Source organism: Onychomys torridus, chromosome 2, assembly GCF_903995425.1.
Source record: "Onychomys torridus chromosome 2, mOncTor1.1, whole genome shotgun sequence".
Lineage (NCBI taxonomy): Eukaryota > Metazoa > Chordata > Mammalia > Rodentia > Cricetidae > Onychomys > Onychomys torridus.
The window spans coordinates 154,165,405-154,182,393 of NC_050444.1; the positions used below are offsets into that span (position 1 = coordinate 154,165,405).

Here is a 16,989-nt window from a genome sequence, read left to right on the forward strand (position 1 = left end):
AGCGTTCTACCCTCCATGGGCCCCTGGCTCCTCTCCTTGTTCCTGTCTTGGGTCACGACCTTCATGAGTGTCTGCTGGGGTCCCTCCCTGTCCTCCTGCTGGCCCTGGCTCCGCTGCAGTGGGCAGAACTCTAGGATTGACAGCACTGAGACCCTGGCATGACCAGTGCTGCTGCTGACTGCCAGGGTGACCACCAGCCACTCCCTACTCTCCTGGCACTAAATGATAGTGGAAAGACAGCCATGTCTGGGTGCCACAGGGACGGTACAATAACAGTGGCCACCATCATTAAGCACATAAAGCCAAACATCACCGAGTGCCTTACCAGCCTCATCATCCAGTCTCCATATCCACCCTGGGGCTGCTACTACTTACGGCAGAGAAATGGAGACTCATTGAAGCCAAGGGGTCTGCCCAGGGGTCACTCAGAGGGTAAGCAGAGAGGCTGGGATTGAACCCGGATCCACAGGGCTCTACAGCCCATGCTGTGTGGTACTCAATTAAGGCCATCTACTGCTGTCAACAGCATTACCCAGAGGCCTAGTCCTACTATACAGCACAAGCAGGTTTTGAATTCCCAGTCCTCCTTCCTCAGCCTCCCACATGCTGGGATTACAGGCACATGGCTGCTAGGTCTGGCCAGGAACCTGCCTTTTTTAAAAGTAGATCCCCAGGTCGTTCTAGGGGCTTTTGGGCTTGAAATGTCACTGGGTGTCCTTGTGGTTCATTGGCACCTCTCTGGCAGGTGTGGGGGAGGTGGGGGTGGGGTCTAGACAAGAACCAGGAAGTGGAAGGAACAGCTGGCTCATGGGTTTGCCTTTTTGCAGTGCAGATGTGATGTGCAGCCAGGTCCCAAGTATCAAGGGTGGACTCCCCAGGCTCATACCCACCCTCCTCTGTGGCCCAGCAGGAAGGCCCCCTAGGGCCAGGAGCGAGGGACAGACAGTACCTTACAATCACACTTGAACTTCAGCTCCTGCATGTCTCTACCCCCAACTCTCAAAGCCAAGATGTCTCTCTTAGTCCTGACGTATCTCTCCTTTAGTCTAGTCAGGTCTGGAGAGAGCTGGGGCCCCAAGCGGCCAGGCAGAAGGAGAGCAGGCCAGAAGAGCAGGCGGGACAGCGAGGAGACAAAACACAGACAACAGGGGAAAAGGAGACTCAGGTCACGTGGCAGACGGACAACCGGGGCAGGCAGATGGGATAGCAGTCTGGGTGCATCCAACTGGAACCTGCACCTGCAGATCCAGACCAGCATGCCAGGCAGCTGAAGCTGGGTCTCTGCTGCAGGATTCCCAGCTGCTGGGCAGCAGAGTCGGGAGGGAAGTGAGCCCAGGCCTCCCTCTCATGGCGGAATGATACTTGGATGATACTGACTGTGTCTTCTCTTCACCCCAGGCCTGACAATGGGGCTTCTAACATGGAAGGCTGACAAGGGATGGATGGGCTGAAGGACAGGGTGGGGACAATGAACAGGTATGTGGACACAGGGATAAGTGGTTAGAGGATTGCTGGACAGATGAATGGACAACATAGAGATAGATGGATTGATGGACATGTGCAAGGGCCCATGGAAGGATGGATGGATGGATGGATGGATGGGTGGGTGGGTGGATGGATGGATGGACGGACGGACGGAAGGAAGGGTGGGTGGATGGATGGATGGATGGATGGATGGATGGATGGATGGATGGATGGATGGATGGATGGGTGGTTGGATGGATGATTGGATGGATGGATGGATGGATGGATGGATGGATGGATGGATGGATGGATGGATGGATGGATGGATGGATGGGTGGATGAATGAGCCGACAAACAAATGGATAGGTAAGCAATTGGCTACATTTGGTTAGGTAACTATAGCTGGACAAATGGATGTTGGAGAGACTGATGGATTTCCAGAGGCTGTGCTGAGCTGATAAATACTTACCAACTAGCTCCCAGGGGTACAAGCCTTGTGTCTCGGTATCTCCACAGTATGAAACCCCCAACCCTGGCCAGCCACATGCTACCAAAGTAGCACCATTGAACATCGATTTGTAATGCAGACAAGCTAGTCCAAGCTCCCCCCAGCATTCCACTGGAGGAAAAGGTGAATGGGTGGAAGAGAGAGAAAGAAGGAGGGAGGGAGGGAGGGAGGGAGGGAGGGAGGGAGGCAGGGAGGGAGGCAGGGAAAGTGTGATGAACGGAAGGAGGGAGGGGCCACAGCATGGAAGCATGAATGGTGATGACTGGTTTACACACTATCTGGAGAATGGCCAGACAGAAAGAGCAGACATTTAAATACAGGGCCTGTGTGAGCCACAAGGGCATCTAATGAAGCACACAGATGACAGAGACATGGTGCACTTCTGGACAGAGAGACTAACAGAAAGATGTAGCAGGGACTCTGCAGGAAGGTGGGCAAACATTCAAGTCTTGGCTCTGCACTTACGAGCCAGGGAAGTCTCTGAACCTCTCTGAGTTTGCAGTTTTCTCGCTGGTAAAATGACCATGAGAAGTTCTGGACACCTAGCTTCATAGATGGCTGAGAGCATCATCAGACATCCCATGTAAAGCCCAGAGCTTAGTAATGATTCAAAGCAGAAGCCACTAGCATCCCATCTCTCAATAAGTCCTCTGTATTCACTAAATGGATGGATCAATGGATGGAGGATGAGAAGATGGCAGACAGACAGATGAATAAGGTCTTCTTACCCACATACAAAGCTGAGTCCTGGCCTTGTCATTCACTGGCTGTGTGACCCCAACCATGTCTCCTAACCTCCCTGAGCTTCACTCATCAATGTGAAACTCTTCCTGCCAGCAACACTGGCCATTCACTCCCGGCACACTGGGCAGGGTGGGCTCTGTCCTGAGCCCTGTTCAGCTGGGGCAGGAGACCATCAAGTCCCTTGGCCTTCTGGCCCCTTCCCTCTCTGAGAGTCAAAAGACTAGGGAAGCATTAGGGTCCAAGGTCACTGGATGAGCTGAACAGAAGGAGACTGAGGCCATGGTAGGTGCTTCAGTAATGAGCCCACCCTTCCCAGACTGCCCTAGCTGGGTCACAGTGACTGGTTACAAAGAGGTCACAGGCAGAGAGAGAGGGTCTCATGGGAGCCCTCCTCATGCCCAGCAAACACCCGCTGACCCTGGTGGCCAATAGAACAGTCACTTAGGGACCAACAGAGCTCAAGGTAGCTGCTCACACCTGGGTCACGACTGAGAAGGTCTGTTTACAGATACTTTGGTCGGGCTGGAGTTGGTTGGCCTGGGCATCTTAAAGCAGGGAGTCCACTAGCTAGTTTTTGGCTGGAGTTGCATTCAGACTCCAAGGACAGGATAAAATGCTTCCACAGATGCCTGCCATCCAGAGCTCTGCAGCACACACAGCACATGTGCAAGCAGCAAGGGCCTTGAAACCCACAGCGGCTGCGATGCCAGGCAGAGAGCGGGGGACCAGCAGCTCAGGAGGGTGAGACTCCACAGGCAATGCTGGGCAGCAACCCTAGGCAGAGAGAGCAGAGAGAAGCAGCCACACACACCCTCCCATCTCCCTGGGAACCAGCCATTAGCAAGCACGCAGGCCTTAGCAGATGGAGAGAGAAAAGGCCCTCCTGTTAAAAATCCCTAAACTGTGCTATGGGACATTGTTAAGGAAGAGAACAAAGTGCCATCCAACTTCTACCCCAGAGTGAGTTTTTAAGGGGCACAAGTTCCCAGCAGGCCAGGATCCTACTCCAGGCCAGGCTATGGAGTAGGAGAAGCCCACTCCAGCACTCCTTAAAGTTGTGTGGGCCACTTGCACCCTCTGGGGTCAGAGGGTTCAAAGGCAAACTCTGAGCCAGGGCCCTGGGAGCAGACCCCTGGCACCTGTGATGTCAACCAGCTCCCATCAGGACCCTTGATGTCATGTAAGACTAAGGCCTGCTGTCTGGTAGCACAAGTCTGCCATTTCCACCACTCTGTCCCTCAGAGCTCCTGTGGTTCCCCCTCAGATCTCCATCAAGAAGGTAGGAGTGAGCCAGGTGTGGTGACACACACCTTTGATCCCTATGCTAGGTAGGCAGAGGCAGGCAGATCTCTGAGTTCAAGGCCAGCCTGGTCTACAGAATGAGTTCTGGGACAGCCAGGGCTACACAGAGAAACCCTGTCTCAAAAACCCAGAGGAGGAGGAGGTAGGAGTAGCCCTGGGTGATGAGGAAGGACCACAGGATGCCCAAGGCACAACAGTCTACTTGTCACCATCCAGAGCAGCAGAGCCTGACAAACCCTGATCTCTAAAGAGAGGTGACTCAGGGAATTGGGGGGCCTGTGGTACAGCACCTCTTCTCTAGGGGAGCATATGCTACCCCTTCTGAAAACAGGAAACAATCACAGACCAGCCTGGGCTATCTCTCTGGCCCACAGGCATCAGGGTCATCTCCTCAGGCCTCAAGAGTCCTGCCCCCAACTCTCACCTGGCTTTGCACGCCCTCAGGCTTGTCCCATTGGTCCCCCACACATGTCAGGCATGCTGCTAGGCAGGACCCCTCATCTCAACAGAAAGGCATCATTTTTATCTTTTTTTTTTTTCTAAGATAGGGTCTCATGTAGCCCAGGCTGGCCTCGAACTTCCTAAGTAACAGATGACAACTTGAACTTCTGATCCTCCTGCCTTCACCAGCCTAGCATTGGCACTGCAGGTATACACCACCACACTCAGTTTATGAGGCACTGGAGATGGGAGCCTTAAGTACTCTACCAGCTGAGCCACACCCCTAGTCCTTATTATCAGTCTTAACAAACTATGTCATACACAGTATCTCCTCCTAGACCATAAAGGTCCACCAAACCCAGGTCAGGTCTTCCTGGACCCACACTACCCCACATGACCTAAGATGATGCCCTGGTACACAGTCGGGTCTTGAGAACTCTGCTTGGTGGCCAGTGAGCATTAAGCTCCTTCCCATGGCCTATCCTGAGAAGTCTGGGGTCCATGCAGTTGGGCTTGCTCAACACAGGACTGCGTAAAGGCTTTCTGAACTATTCTAGCCTGCACTCCTCTCCCGGGAGGTGGGGGTTCCTGAAACCCAGGAACAGGCAGGAAGGAATATTGTAAGCCTTCTCAAGAAGTCTGTGGATGCAGCTGGAGCTAGCCACTAATCCCAGCCAGTCTGGACCCCACCCACCCACCCCTGTCACCTCTAATCAGGCAGGACCCTTAAGCGTCACCCACTGAATCTCAGTCTCAGCATGGGACATGAGAGGAGTAGGAGGAAGAACCAGATCTCCACCCCAGTGGCTCCTCGTGAAACAGGCAGGAGAAAGACCATAGACAGGCGGGAAACAGATGCTGGGCCAGTGCAGCTCCAGTGCAGTTCCCTGCTCACACTCCCCCATCACCTGTCCACTCCCAGGGCAAATGGTACTGTGTGGGTCTGAGGATGTACCTGGTAGGGCCGGAAAACCGAGTTGAATGACCCAATAACCAACTCTAATCTCTTGGCTGGGCTTCACAGACCACTGTGTTTAGAAGAATTCTGAAGACCAATCTAAGCTCATGAACATCATGAGCAACTGACCTACCTAGTCTGCATAGAAATGCGGGAGACAAGAGAGTACCCGCCTCCGTTCCACGTCCTCCACAGCCAAACAGGGGATCCCAGGTGACTTCCTGACTTGAGATAACCCAAGCCCCTTGTTGGAAATTGCTGGTGCCCAGATGGGGGTCTAGTGCCCGGCCCTCACCACCCAAATCCCTTCTTGAAGGAGTGTGGGTGCCCAGACCTTGAGAGATACCCCCCAGGCTCCTCACCTTGGGCTGGAAGGACCCCCGGTGCTTGGTGGGCTCTGCCTCTGGCTTGGCCTCCTCCCCTGAGTCCTCACTGTAGCTCTCAAACTCACTGGAGCTCCAGCCTAGGTCCTCAGCCTCACGCGGTGCTCCAGCACGATGTACATCCTCGTAAAGTAGGCCCCGCTCTGCCCCTGCCAGACAGAGACAATCTGGTGAGCTGGAGGCCCCAGCTACCCAGATCTGGAACCCCAGTGGGTAAAGGCGTAAGAAAGGGAGGGAAGACGGAGCAGGTGTGCTGGTCTAGCCCCAGACTCAGTTCCACTTCCTCAGAGACAGTGCCAGCTTGTCCTCTACCTCTCTATGAAAGAAGGGCCTGAGAACAGGGTGCTCACTCTTCAGCATCTTTTCAGGAGAGAGAGGAAACCTCAGAGTCTAACTGGAACCCTAGCATGCTCCTGGGTTGCTGGAGATGTCTAATGCATCAGTGGGAAGACACAGGAAGGGGGGGGGAGAATTCCTTAAAGCTGTATCCCTCCCATGTGGTCCATGTGGTCTGCAAGGGTCCAGGAGGGGGCGCAACTGGCCCTGAGTCCAAGAGGAACCTTCACTTAAGACCACAGGAAATGCTTAGACTGAGAGGTGGGGACAATAAGTTGAGTGTCCTGTCTTTAGGAGGGCAGAATTCAACTGAGCACTTATGTGCATGCCTGTGTGCGTGTGCGTGTGCGTGTGCGTGTGCGTGTGCGTGTGTGTGTGTGTGTGTGTGTGTGTGTGTGTGTGTGTGCCTTAGAAGCTGTCTATCTTGTTTTTTGAATGTGCATCTATCACAAGGACCTTGCCAACTTGACTGGGCTGGCTGGCCAGCAAACCTGAGGGAGCGACCTCTGCCTCCCTAGCTGTGGGATTATACCATGCCTAGCATTTTTATATGGGTTCTGGGGATCAAACTTAAATCCTCCTGCTTAGTGACAAGCACTTCACCTCCAGTCATGGGGAGGTTATTTTTAAGCCAAGATGTTAGTGACTAATGTCTCCAGGATAGAGCAGCAGGCCACCCTGGCTGTGACCTTGAGAAGGAGAGGCTGGGTGTGTTATTTCTACATTGGATACACCCACAGCTATTGTCCAAGAAGACAGACCCTAGATCCTGGGGATGCCTAGTAAAAGACCCACTGTGAAACCTAAGGACATAAACGACCTGGGCCACATCAACTGCTTGATCTTATTCAGGTGACAAATCACCGTGAGGGGGCCCAGTCAGCCACCGGAACTGCCCAGCTTTGAGACGCACCCCTATGAACCCCTGCCTCCTAGCTCCATCAGCTGTCTTCCCAGGATTCAGTGAGCTGCAAACAGGTAAATATGATCGAAGCCCAGCCCAGACCTGCTAAAGTGACATGCACATCACTGGCCCATCGGTCCCTTTTCTTGGGACAGGAAACAGGAGATTCTCAACAGCCCTCTGGCCTTGCTAATGTCTGTGTGTGCTCCCCATGACACTGTGTATTGTCCAAGGATGGTTACTGCTACCCCATCAGACTAACGGCCACTCAAAAGCAGGGGTGATGTTTTTCAACTAGGTGGGGATCCTGCCCCCAGAAACAGACTGAACAATGTAGAAAAAAAAAAAAAAAAAGGCATCCTACATTCAAATTTTAGCTGTGTGACCTGGAGCTTGGGGCCTGACCTGTCTGGTACACATGGAACCACAAACCCCATCCTGCCTATCTCAAGGGGTTGTGTTGACTCTGCAGGAGAATCAAATGTACTTCATCTGTCAAAAAAATGCCACCCAGATCCTCCCGGGGGAGGACTGGAGTACTGGACTTGAATTCCAGCCTAGCCTCTAACGTCTCCTCATCTGTAAAATGAAGACATAATACCCCTAATCACAGGTTACATGACAACATGTGAAGAGTCAGCCTAGAGCAATGATATGTGCCTGTAATCCCAGCTGACTTCAGGGACTTATGGAAGATGAGCTCAAGGCTAGCCTCGGCTACATGGCAGGACCCTGTCTCAAAGCACCAAGGGTCTAAGATACAGCTCGGGTAGAGTGCTAGCATGCACAGGGTCTTGGCTTTGGACAACTTTGTGTGTGTGCCTTGTATACATGTGTACATATGTGTGTTCGTGTGTGTGTATGCATGTCTACATGTGTACACGTACATGAATATGTGTATTGAGCAGCATGGCTTAATGTATCTCAGTCCCCCACCCACACACACACCCCCACCCACATACACCCCATACACACACACAACACCTGTCCCTCTTCTGTCTTCAACCCAGAGCCTTTGGGGACTCATGGCTTAATGTCATCCTACCCAAGACCCCAAACCTTGTCCTGCCCAGTTTGCCCAGACCTGAGGTTATGGCGAATCTCTGCTTCTACGTCTGCAGGAATTTGAAAGGTGGGAACAGAGGGCACTGGGGACAGAAGGAAGCGGGAGAGACCCTCCTAAGCATGGCTCTCCCTCCCTGTCCCACAGAAAGGCCAGGAAGGAAGCCAGAATAGGCCATACCGGGCTGATGGGCGTCTGGGCTCTCACAGGGGACGTCGTCATAAATTACATCTTCATCCAGGGCAGGGAAAGTGAATCGGTCAACTGGTGACAGAGAGGAGAAAGGTCACCCAATGGCACATGATGACAGCCACAGAGGACCAACCAGCTGGTCATGTGTCCTGACTTTCACCACTGCTTTCCTCTGGCCCACTTCTCAGGGCCCACCACAGACCCCAACTTGCCTCCCAGGCACCCACAGACCTCCACCCTGTCCACAGCACCTGCCGGGAAGCCCTACACTGATGCCTAGCCCCAGGATGGGGACTCTGTCCTGACCCCTGGGCCTCCTAGAAAGGCCCTGACCCCTAAGGGATGTCTTCCTGCAGCATGCAGAGCCCGGCCAAGCTCTGTGCCCGATACCCTCTTCTTCCTCCCACCCACCCCACTCTCCAGTGGGTGCAGACTGACCGCCCTTCTCCTGGATGGTTGTGATGGTCCTCACTAGTCCCGCCCCTCCCACTTTGTCTCATTCTCTCACCCACCCCTGCAAAGTGATGAGCCACAAGCGTGATCCTATCGTTCACCTTTGGCAAAGGTACTGGAGGAGTTAGGGAGCTGGCAGCCCGCCTCACCCCTAATGAGCCATCACGATACCATGAGCCACGTGGTCATTCCCCTGGACCCTGGCTTGCACAGAAGCTGCCCTTCTTGCTCGTGTGGGAACTGCCTGCTCCCGAGTGTGGCTTTCCTAGCAGAGGGCCTGTCTCAGTCACCAGGGAGCTAACTCTGGCCAGCCTCTTGCTGGAGCCTCTGAGAGCAGGTGGACAGCTGGATTAAGGATCTAGGGCTCTGATGAGCAGTGAGTGGGCAGTCCACTACAGACAGCCACCAAGTCTGTGGTACCCCTCCAAAGATGAATGTCTCCTTGGCTCTCAAGCACCCATGCCGGCTCTTGGCCTAGAGACTAAGAAACAATCTTGGTTCTACCTGGGTGGCAGATGGCAGGGGGGGGGGGGGGAGTGGGGAGCAACTTACTGCGCCGTGAGCTCTTCCGCTTCCAGCTGGAGTGCCGAACCCCAGAGAAAGCTGCGCCCACAGCATCCCCATTGCTGACCACAGCAGGTGCCCTGCAGAGAGATGGTTCAGTGAAACTTCAGCCTTCGCACCACACTGGAAGGATGACTTAGGGTTGGTTAGGTCTCAGGTCATCTAAGCTGGGTAGCCTCCAAAAAAAAAAAAAAAGGAAACCTTGGCTCTGACTCAAGACTATCTTTTTTTTTTTCCAGAGCTGAGGACCGAACCCAGGGCCTTGTGCTAGCTAGGTAAGCGCTCTACTGCTGAGCTAAATCCCCAACCCTGACTACCTTTTTCAATTCATTTTTTTTAAGATGTATTTATTTTTTTGTATGAGTACTCACTCTATCTGCATGTATGCCTTTGTGCCAGAAGAGGGCACCAGATCTCATTACAGATGGTTGTGACCCACCATGTGGTTTCTGGGAATTGAACTCAGGACCTCTGGAAGAGCAACCAGTGCTCTTAACTTCTGAGCCATCTCTCCAGCCTCCTGGTTCAAGACTATGAATGTTACAGATTGCAATGTTTTTACTATGCACAGAGTTCTCTGTTCTTATAAAAATGTTTCATCATGGAAAGCAAAGACTTCATTTACCCACATTCTTCAGCATGTAAGTATCAAACCAGTCTGTCTTTGGGATTGGATTATGTTTCAATGTTTGATTTTAAAAACTGCTGAGTTGAATTTCATTTAAATAAAATCATGATATGAATTTTGACCGGAGATCATCTTTAACAGTCCCTGAGATGGCTTTAAACATTCTTCTGCTGTTTTGTCCTGGGTATCTATGTGAAACTGTGGAGAGGTCTCAGCGCTGATGATCATAAAATCAAAACTGTGAGAAACAGTTGCCTTGTGTGCTGCTGCGTCTAATGTTTACCGGAGATTTAAATCTTCATAACAACTAAACAAGCATGCCCACCTCATTAGTATGCAGAATCTGTTTATGTCTTAACCATTGTAAAATTCCGTAAAATGACACAACACACTAAGGAATTGTTAAATAAATGTCTAAATGATCCACCGTTGCTAAGTGTGTGGTACGTGTACCTATTTAATACAAATGTGTCAGAGGTTGGATGTAAGTTTCTCAGATGAGAAGGGGTCATGAATTGGAAAAAGTTTAAGGAGTTTTAACCCAGTATCCAGCCTGGGCAACAGGCTCCCTCACTTACTCAGACCACTGGGCTAATTAGAGGACTAAACACAAGTCTGTCTGCTGTGAGGACTATGCTCTCCCAGCACCATTCAGAAGCTAAGGTTGAGGGCAGGTGAGATGGCTCAGTAAAGATGCTTGACGGCCTGAGTTTGATTCCTGGGACCCACAGTGGAAGGAAAGATCTGACCTCCTTAAGTTATTCTCAGACTACACACATACACACACACACACACACACACACACACACACACACACACACGCCACAAATACATATACAAACAAAAAATAGAAATAAACAAAAATTTCTAAAACATTTTTAAAGCTGAAGCTGGCACTTAAATTCTCACCTACTCCTCAGCCCCACTATGTCACACAATGTTCTACCCTACCCTATCTGTTGTGGTGGTTTGGACAAGATTGGCATTTATAGACTCATATATTTGCATGCTGAATCCCCAGATTATGAGCTGTCAGGAAAGACTAGGAGGTGTGGCCTTGTTGGAGGAGAGGTGTGTCACTGGGGGTGGGCTTTGAGATTTCAGAAGCCCATGCCAGGCCAAGTCTCTTTCTCTGCTATGCCTATGAATTAGGATGTAGCTCTCAGCTACTACTCCAGAACCATGCTCTTGCCAAGACAATAACAGGCTCAGCCTCTGGAACTGTAGCAAGCCCCAGTTAAACGCTTTCTCTAGTAAGACTTGCCTGGGTCAGGTGTCTCCTCACAGTAACAGAACAGTGACTGAGACAGGAGTTGGTACCAGAAGTGGGGTGTTGTGTGACAGGCTCTGCTGCTTCTTGGCAACATGTGGACTGTGGACTGGAAAAGCAGTTGAATGCTTTAAGTAGGGCTCACTGGGCCATCCCAGTAGGAGCATAGACGGTGGTGCTGAGGGTGATGGGGACAATGGGGGCCCAGCACAAGAAGTTTCAAAGGTAAAGATTATTAGCTAGCATTCTTACAATATTTTTACAAAGAAATGTGGCTGCTTTTTGCCCTTATCAAAAAAAAATCTGCCAGAGGCTAAATTGAAGAGTTTTAGATTAATGGTGTTGGCAGAAGAGATTTCAAGACAGCTCAGTACTGACTGAGTCATGTGGTTATTAGTGATCACTCTTATGCCCATCTATGATGAGAAGGTACAATCCAGTAAGTAGCACCCCCCCATGGTCTCTGCATCAGCTCCTAACTCCAGGTTCCTGCCCTGCTTGAGTTCCTGTCCTGACTTCCTTCTGTGGTGAACAGTGATGTAGAAATGTAAGCCAAATAAACCCTTTCCTCCCCACGATGCTTTTGGTTCTGGTGTTTCATCACAGCAATAGAAAGCCTAGCTAGGACACCTGCTTAACCATTATTTTTTATAAGGAAGTCAAGAACCAGCACTCAGCATAGAATCATAGGCACTGGCTAAGTCTCAATCCCTGAGCCCTGGTTTGTGGCCCTACCAAAGCCCACAGGTTGAAATGCTCACCCACAGCCAGGCAGTGGTGGCCCATGCCTTTAATCCCAGAACTCAGGCAGCAGAGACAAGTGAACCTCTGAGTTCAAGGCCAGCTTGGTCTACAGAGCAAGCCCCAGGACAGCCAGGAATATACAGAGAAACCCTGTGAAAAGGAAGAGGAGGAGGAGGGAGAGGAGGAGGGGGAGGAGGAGGAGAAAGGGGGAAGAGGAGGAGAAAAAGGAAGACGATGAAGAAGAAGAAGGAGGAGGAGGAGAAAGAAGAGGAGGAGGAGAAGGAGAAGGAGGAAAAGGAGAAGGAGGAGGAGGAGGAGAATCGGGAGGCAGAGGCAGGCAGATCTCCGAGTTCAAGGCCAGCCTAGACTATAGAATGAGTTCCAGGAAAGGCACAAAACTACACAGAGAAACCCTGTCTCAAAAAACCAAAAAAGAAGAAGGAGGAGGAGGAGGAAGAGGAGGAAGAGGAGGAGGAGGAAGAGAAGAAGAAGAAGAAGAAGAAGAAGAAGAAGAAGAAGAAGAAGAAGAAGAAGAAGAAATGCTCACCCACAAGGGGGCAGTGAGAGGAGATGGGGTCTTTGGGGAGGGGATTAGGTAATTGAGACAGAGACCCATGAAAGGAATCAATAACCTTATAAAAGAAGCCACCAACAACCCCTTCCCCTTCCATCATGAGAGTTCACAAGAAGATGACAGCCATCTATAGGTGACACACACATACACACACACACACACACACACACACACACACACACACACACACACACTGCAGACCCTCAATCTCCTGCTACCTTCATTGTAGCTTCAACTTTGCTTCTGCACCCCTGAGGGAGACAAAGCTACAGTGGTATCATGTGACCTGCACTTGCCAGGCTTGGCCACTCCACCAGGGCAGGGGAGAACAGACGGATGGGGAGGAATCTGAAAGAGGTGTCCACACAGGCCAGACAGTTCTGGGAGAGCAGAGGCAGTACAGCACGCCTCCATCCCATGAGCCCCAAAGCCTCATGTGCCCCTCTCCCTCTCTCACAGACAACGATGACTTACTCTGTCCTGCTTGCCCCACACCTTCAGCCCTATGCACAGTAGGCACACAGTGATGCCCAGGGTCCAGAGCTATGAGAGGTAACATCCGCTGTTTATGACACGCACACACACCCATCCTTCTTCTCCCCCCCCCCACTCCCTCTTCTCTCTCCTTCCTTGTCTTCCTTCTTTGTGCAGGAAATGCAACCCCAGGTCTTACAGGTGCCAGGCAATTATGCTACCCCTAGGCTGAACACCCAGGTATTGCCTCATAGGCTGCCCAAGAGAAAGCCTGGTGGCCAACTCTGAGGCTATTACAACTGCTAATGGCAGATCCTGTGTCAACTTTGAAATTGATCTCAAGGTGGGGCCGGGCATTACTGGGTGAGGCCAAGTAGCTTTAGAGGGACCTAGAAATACCAGGAGTACTCTATACACCACAGGGAGGCTGAAGAATGAGCCTCCTGGCTGTGTGTTATCCAAGCACACGAAACATCAGGCACAGGTCCTGCTCCTGCAGCTATGGGCCGGGGAAAAGGTGTCATCTATACACAGTGCCGGCCTTCCTGCCCACCTCACTGCCCAAGCCTCCTGGCCAGTAGGGAAGAACAAGGCTGAGATCTGAACCAAGCTGATATTCTTGCAAAGCTTTTTGGTTTTGGTTTTGTTTTAAGCTGGGGATGGAGGAGAGGGTCTAGTAGCCTAGGCTGACCTCAAACTCATTATATAGAAAAAATGACTTTAAATTCCTGATCCTCCTGCCTCTACCTCCTAAGCTCTGAGATTATAGGTGTGCACCACCATGCTTGGTTTATTTGGTTCTGGGGATGGAACCCAAGGCCTTGTACATGCTAGGCAAGTATTCCACAGCTGAGACACATCCCCAGCCATTCCTGCAAACCCTTGCTCTAGGGGTCAGCTCTTTAGCCCACAGACTATAAAGTCAGTATTCCCAGGCAGGCAAGAGGAAAGGGGCTCCCCAAATGGGATAACACTCCAAGCAGAGGTCTGGGCTCAGGTTAGTATACAAGGAAAACATGGCAGGAAATGAGCCCAAGGCACCTCCTCCCCCCTGCCCAGCCTGTGCCCACAGGGGCAGCCCCTCCCAGCTGCTGTCCCGGAAAACCACCCAGGACTCTGCCCCAGCCCAGCTGGGATAGACCATTTTCCCAGTGAGCAAACACTCATTCTGAGCCTCCTCCAACACTCCAGATAATAAATAACCACCATAAACACCCAGGAGAGGCTCGTTATCTTGGCTTCATGTGCACTTCCACACTCCTGAGGCCCCAGGCTTTGCACAGGAGACAAGGCTTGACTACAATTGCACCACCTGGCCGCATGTGCCAGGTGGAGCTACTTATGCTGAGGACAAGGGTCCAGAGAAGGTGGGGGTGGGGTATCAGTCAGAAAGAGCAGTTCACACAGGCCTCCCAGAGTGCCTCCAGACCCCAGAGCCCCAAAGCCCCATGTGCCCCTCCTCCTTTCTCACAGACCAAGGTGACCTGCTCTGTCTTACCTGCCCCCTGCACTATAAGCACACAGTGATGCCCAACACCCACCTGAAAAACCTCACTTCTATTATCCGTCCAGTGGCAGCTGCTGCTGCCCATGTGGGTCTGCCAATGAACCTCTCTAGACATCAGACCCCAGAGGGCTCCTTCCTAAAGGCTATGCAGGGTGGGCCTCTACTCCAGAACACTGAAGGTTCCTGGCTAGCTGGGCCCAACCACCTGGCAAATCCAGGGCCTTTTATGAAGTGAGGCATGAAGAATATTCTAGATGAAAGAATGCCACCTTTGGGGAGCAGAACATACTGGGATTAGGATCTGCCTTAATAGATGTGGAAGAAAACCCAGTCTGCAGCCGAGGGCAGAGTAGAGACTCTCCTTCCAAGCTGTCCACACAGCACCAGTCCCCCCAAAAGTTCCCACCCCCTGTGATCCCACATCCAAGAGACACCAACAAAAGTCAGTTTAGCAGGCTGGAAGGAAACATGGGGGCTCTCTTGAGGCCTGAGTGTTTGCTGGTTGGTAACAGGTGTTGAAAGGATCCATTTTCTTTTTCTTTTATTAAGACAAGGTCTCACTGTATAACCCAGGCTGGCCTGGAACTCACTACATAGCCCAGGCTGGCTTCAACCTCAAAATCCTTCTGCCTCGAGGCAGGTGAGATGGCTCAACAGGTAGAGGTATTGCCACCAAGGCTGACAGCCAGAGTTCTGTTCCTGGACTCTCACGGAGGAAGGAGAGCACCAGCTCCTGCAAGTTGTCCTCAGACAGCCTTACCTCAACCACGGCATGCAGGTACAGACACACCAAGAAATAAATGCAGTTTAACGATCTGTCTACCCCGTCTCTTGAGTGTAGGGGTAACAGGTAGCTTTCTTGACCACCCTGGGAGGCTGAAGCAAGAGGATCATGAGTTCAAGGCCAGCCTGAACCACATAAGGAGACTGTGTATCAGGCCCAAAGGTTCCAAGCCAGTTTCTGGGAAAGTACAGTCACTCAGGAGCTCCAAAAAGACACTAGCTTCAAATCCCCTGCCCTGTGGAACTGACCACTGGCCCTGGGAGGGGCTTCTACTAGCTCCAATGAGCAGCAAAGTAGAGACCCAGGCCAGAGGTGAGGCACAGCACACACCAGTTACAACAGCCAGAAGACAAATCCTGCCTCTGCCATTTGGCCCAGAGCACAGGGAGAGTCACTAAATGCGGAACCAAATGAATCATCACTTCTGCTTCCTTCCGTGAGGATCAGGGAAGAATATACAGTAAAGCACTCAGCATGCCTCCATGCCTCAGTTTCCACATCTGTGGGACACACCACAATACCCACCTCTTGAGGGTCCTGCCCAAAAGCAGATACAGAGATAGGTAGGTGACAAAGCTCTGGCCTGTGGCACATCAACTCAGGCCTTCCCTCTGCCTCTCCAGGGAGTGTCCCCTCTAACCACGTGTTCTGCATGCTGTGGCCAGGGCCCCTTGTGTAGGGATGGTCTCCAGGGCACAGTTTGTCCTGTGCCTCCTACACCTGGACACAAGTCCACATGCTCAGTGAATGGTATGGCAGGAGTGCTTGCTTCCTACTGGCCTCCAAAACAGTCCTCAACAGGAAGTGAGAGCTAGGGATGCCAGAGAACTGTCTCATATGGCCTGACTCCACAAACACAGGTACCACCCCAATGCGGCTACTGGCCTACTTCAGGAGCTCCCTAACATCTGGAGGGTCTGGGGTCCACAGTGAGAGCACAGACAGGCATTGCATCCTCACCAACAGAGAAATAAGAACACAGGTTCCCATGGGAAAATGTTCACCGTGTGTAATTAGGTTAAAAAAATTAGTGAGCCGTGAAATGGCAGGCTCAATAAAACCACCGCTCTACAAAACCATACTTCCCGATGTAGTATGTGGCCAGCAGTCTCGAGACATCACACAGCACACGTGAAAGGCTGGCCACAGCCTGTCATCTCCTGACTTAGATGTGTTTCAGTACAAGCATGTATGACTTACCGAAAGGAGGGGATGGAGCGGGTAGCAGAGGAGGAGAATGATGTGGAATGTTGAGGACTGATTCCTGGGAGATGGAGATGTGGTTTAGCAGGTAGAGCATTTCCCTAGCAGGACAAAGCCCTGGGCACCACATAAATTGGGTGTGGTGGCTCACATCTGTAATCCCAGCATGAGGGAGATGAGGGCAGAAGGATCAAAAGGTCATCCTTAGCTACAGAGTAAGTTTGAGGCTAGCCTGGGCTACTAGAACCTGTTGAAAGAGGGAGGGAGGGAAGGAAGGGACGGAGGGAGGGAGGGAGGAAGGGAGGAAGGGAGGGAGGGAGGGAGGGAAGGAGGAAGGAAGGAAAGGAAGAAAGAGAAAATAAATCAATTCCCAGGATCCACTGTGAACTTATTCAGTAAGGGTACTTGCTGCAAGCCTGAAGACCTGAGTTTAGTTCCCAGGAGAGGACCAACTGTCGCCATGTTACCTACCCTCTGATAACCTCCACACGTG

General features: G+C 51.7%; 1 protein-coding gene across 1 annotated transcript in view; it reads right to left on the reverse strand.

Moving 5' to 3' along the window:
- The window catches only part of Arhgef10l (Rho guanine nucleotide exchange factor 10 like), a 129,686-nt gene that overhangs the window by 58,163 nt on the left and 54,534 nt on the right, over positions 1-16,989 (reverse strand). The window contains exons 5-9 of the mRNA XM_036178627.1: positions 9,301-9,392; positions 8,284-8,367; positions 5,780-5,949; positions 950-1,066; positions 11-218 (exon numbers count right to left, since the gene is read on the reverse strand). Of these exons, the coding sequence (XP_036034520.1) occupies positions 11-218; positions 950-1,066; positions 5,780-5,949; positions 8,284-8,367; positions 9,301-9,392 (671 nt within the window). The remainder of the gene's footprint in view (positions 1-10; positions 219-949; positions 1,067-5,779; positions 5,950-8,283; positions 8,368-9,300; positions 9,393-16,989) is intronic.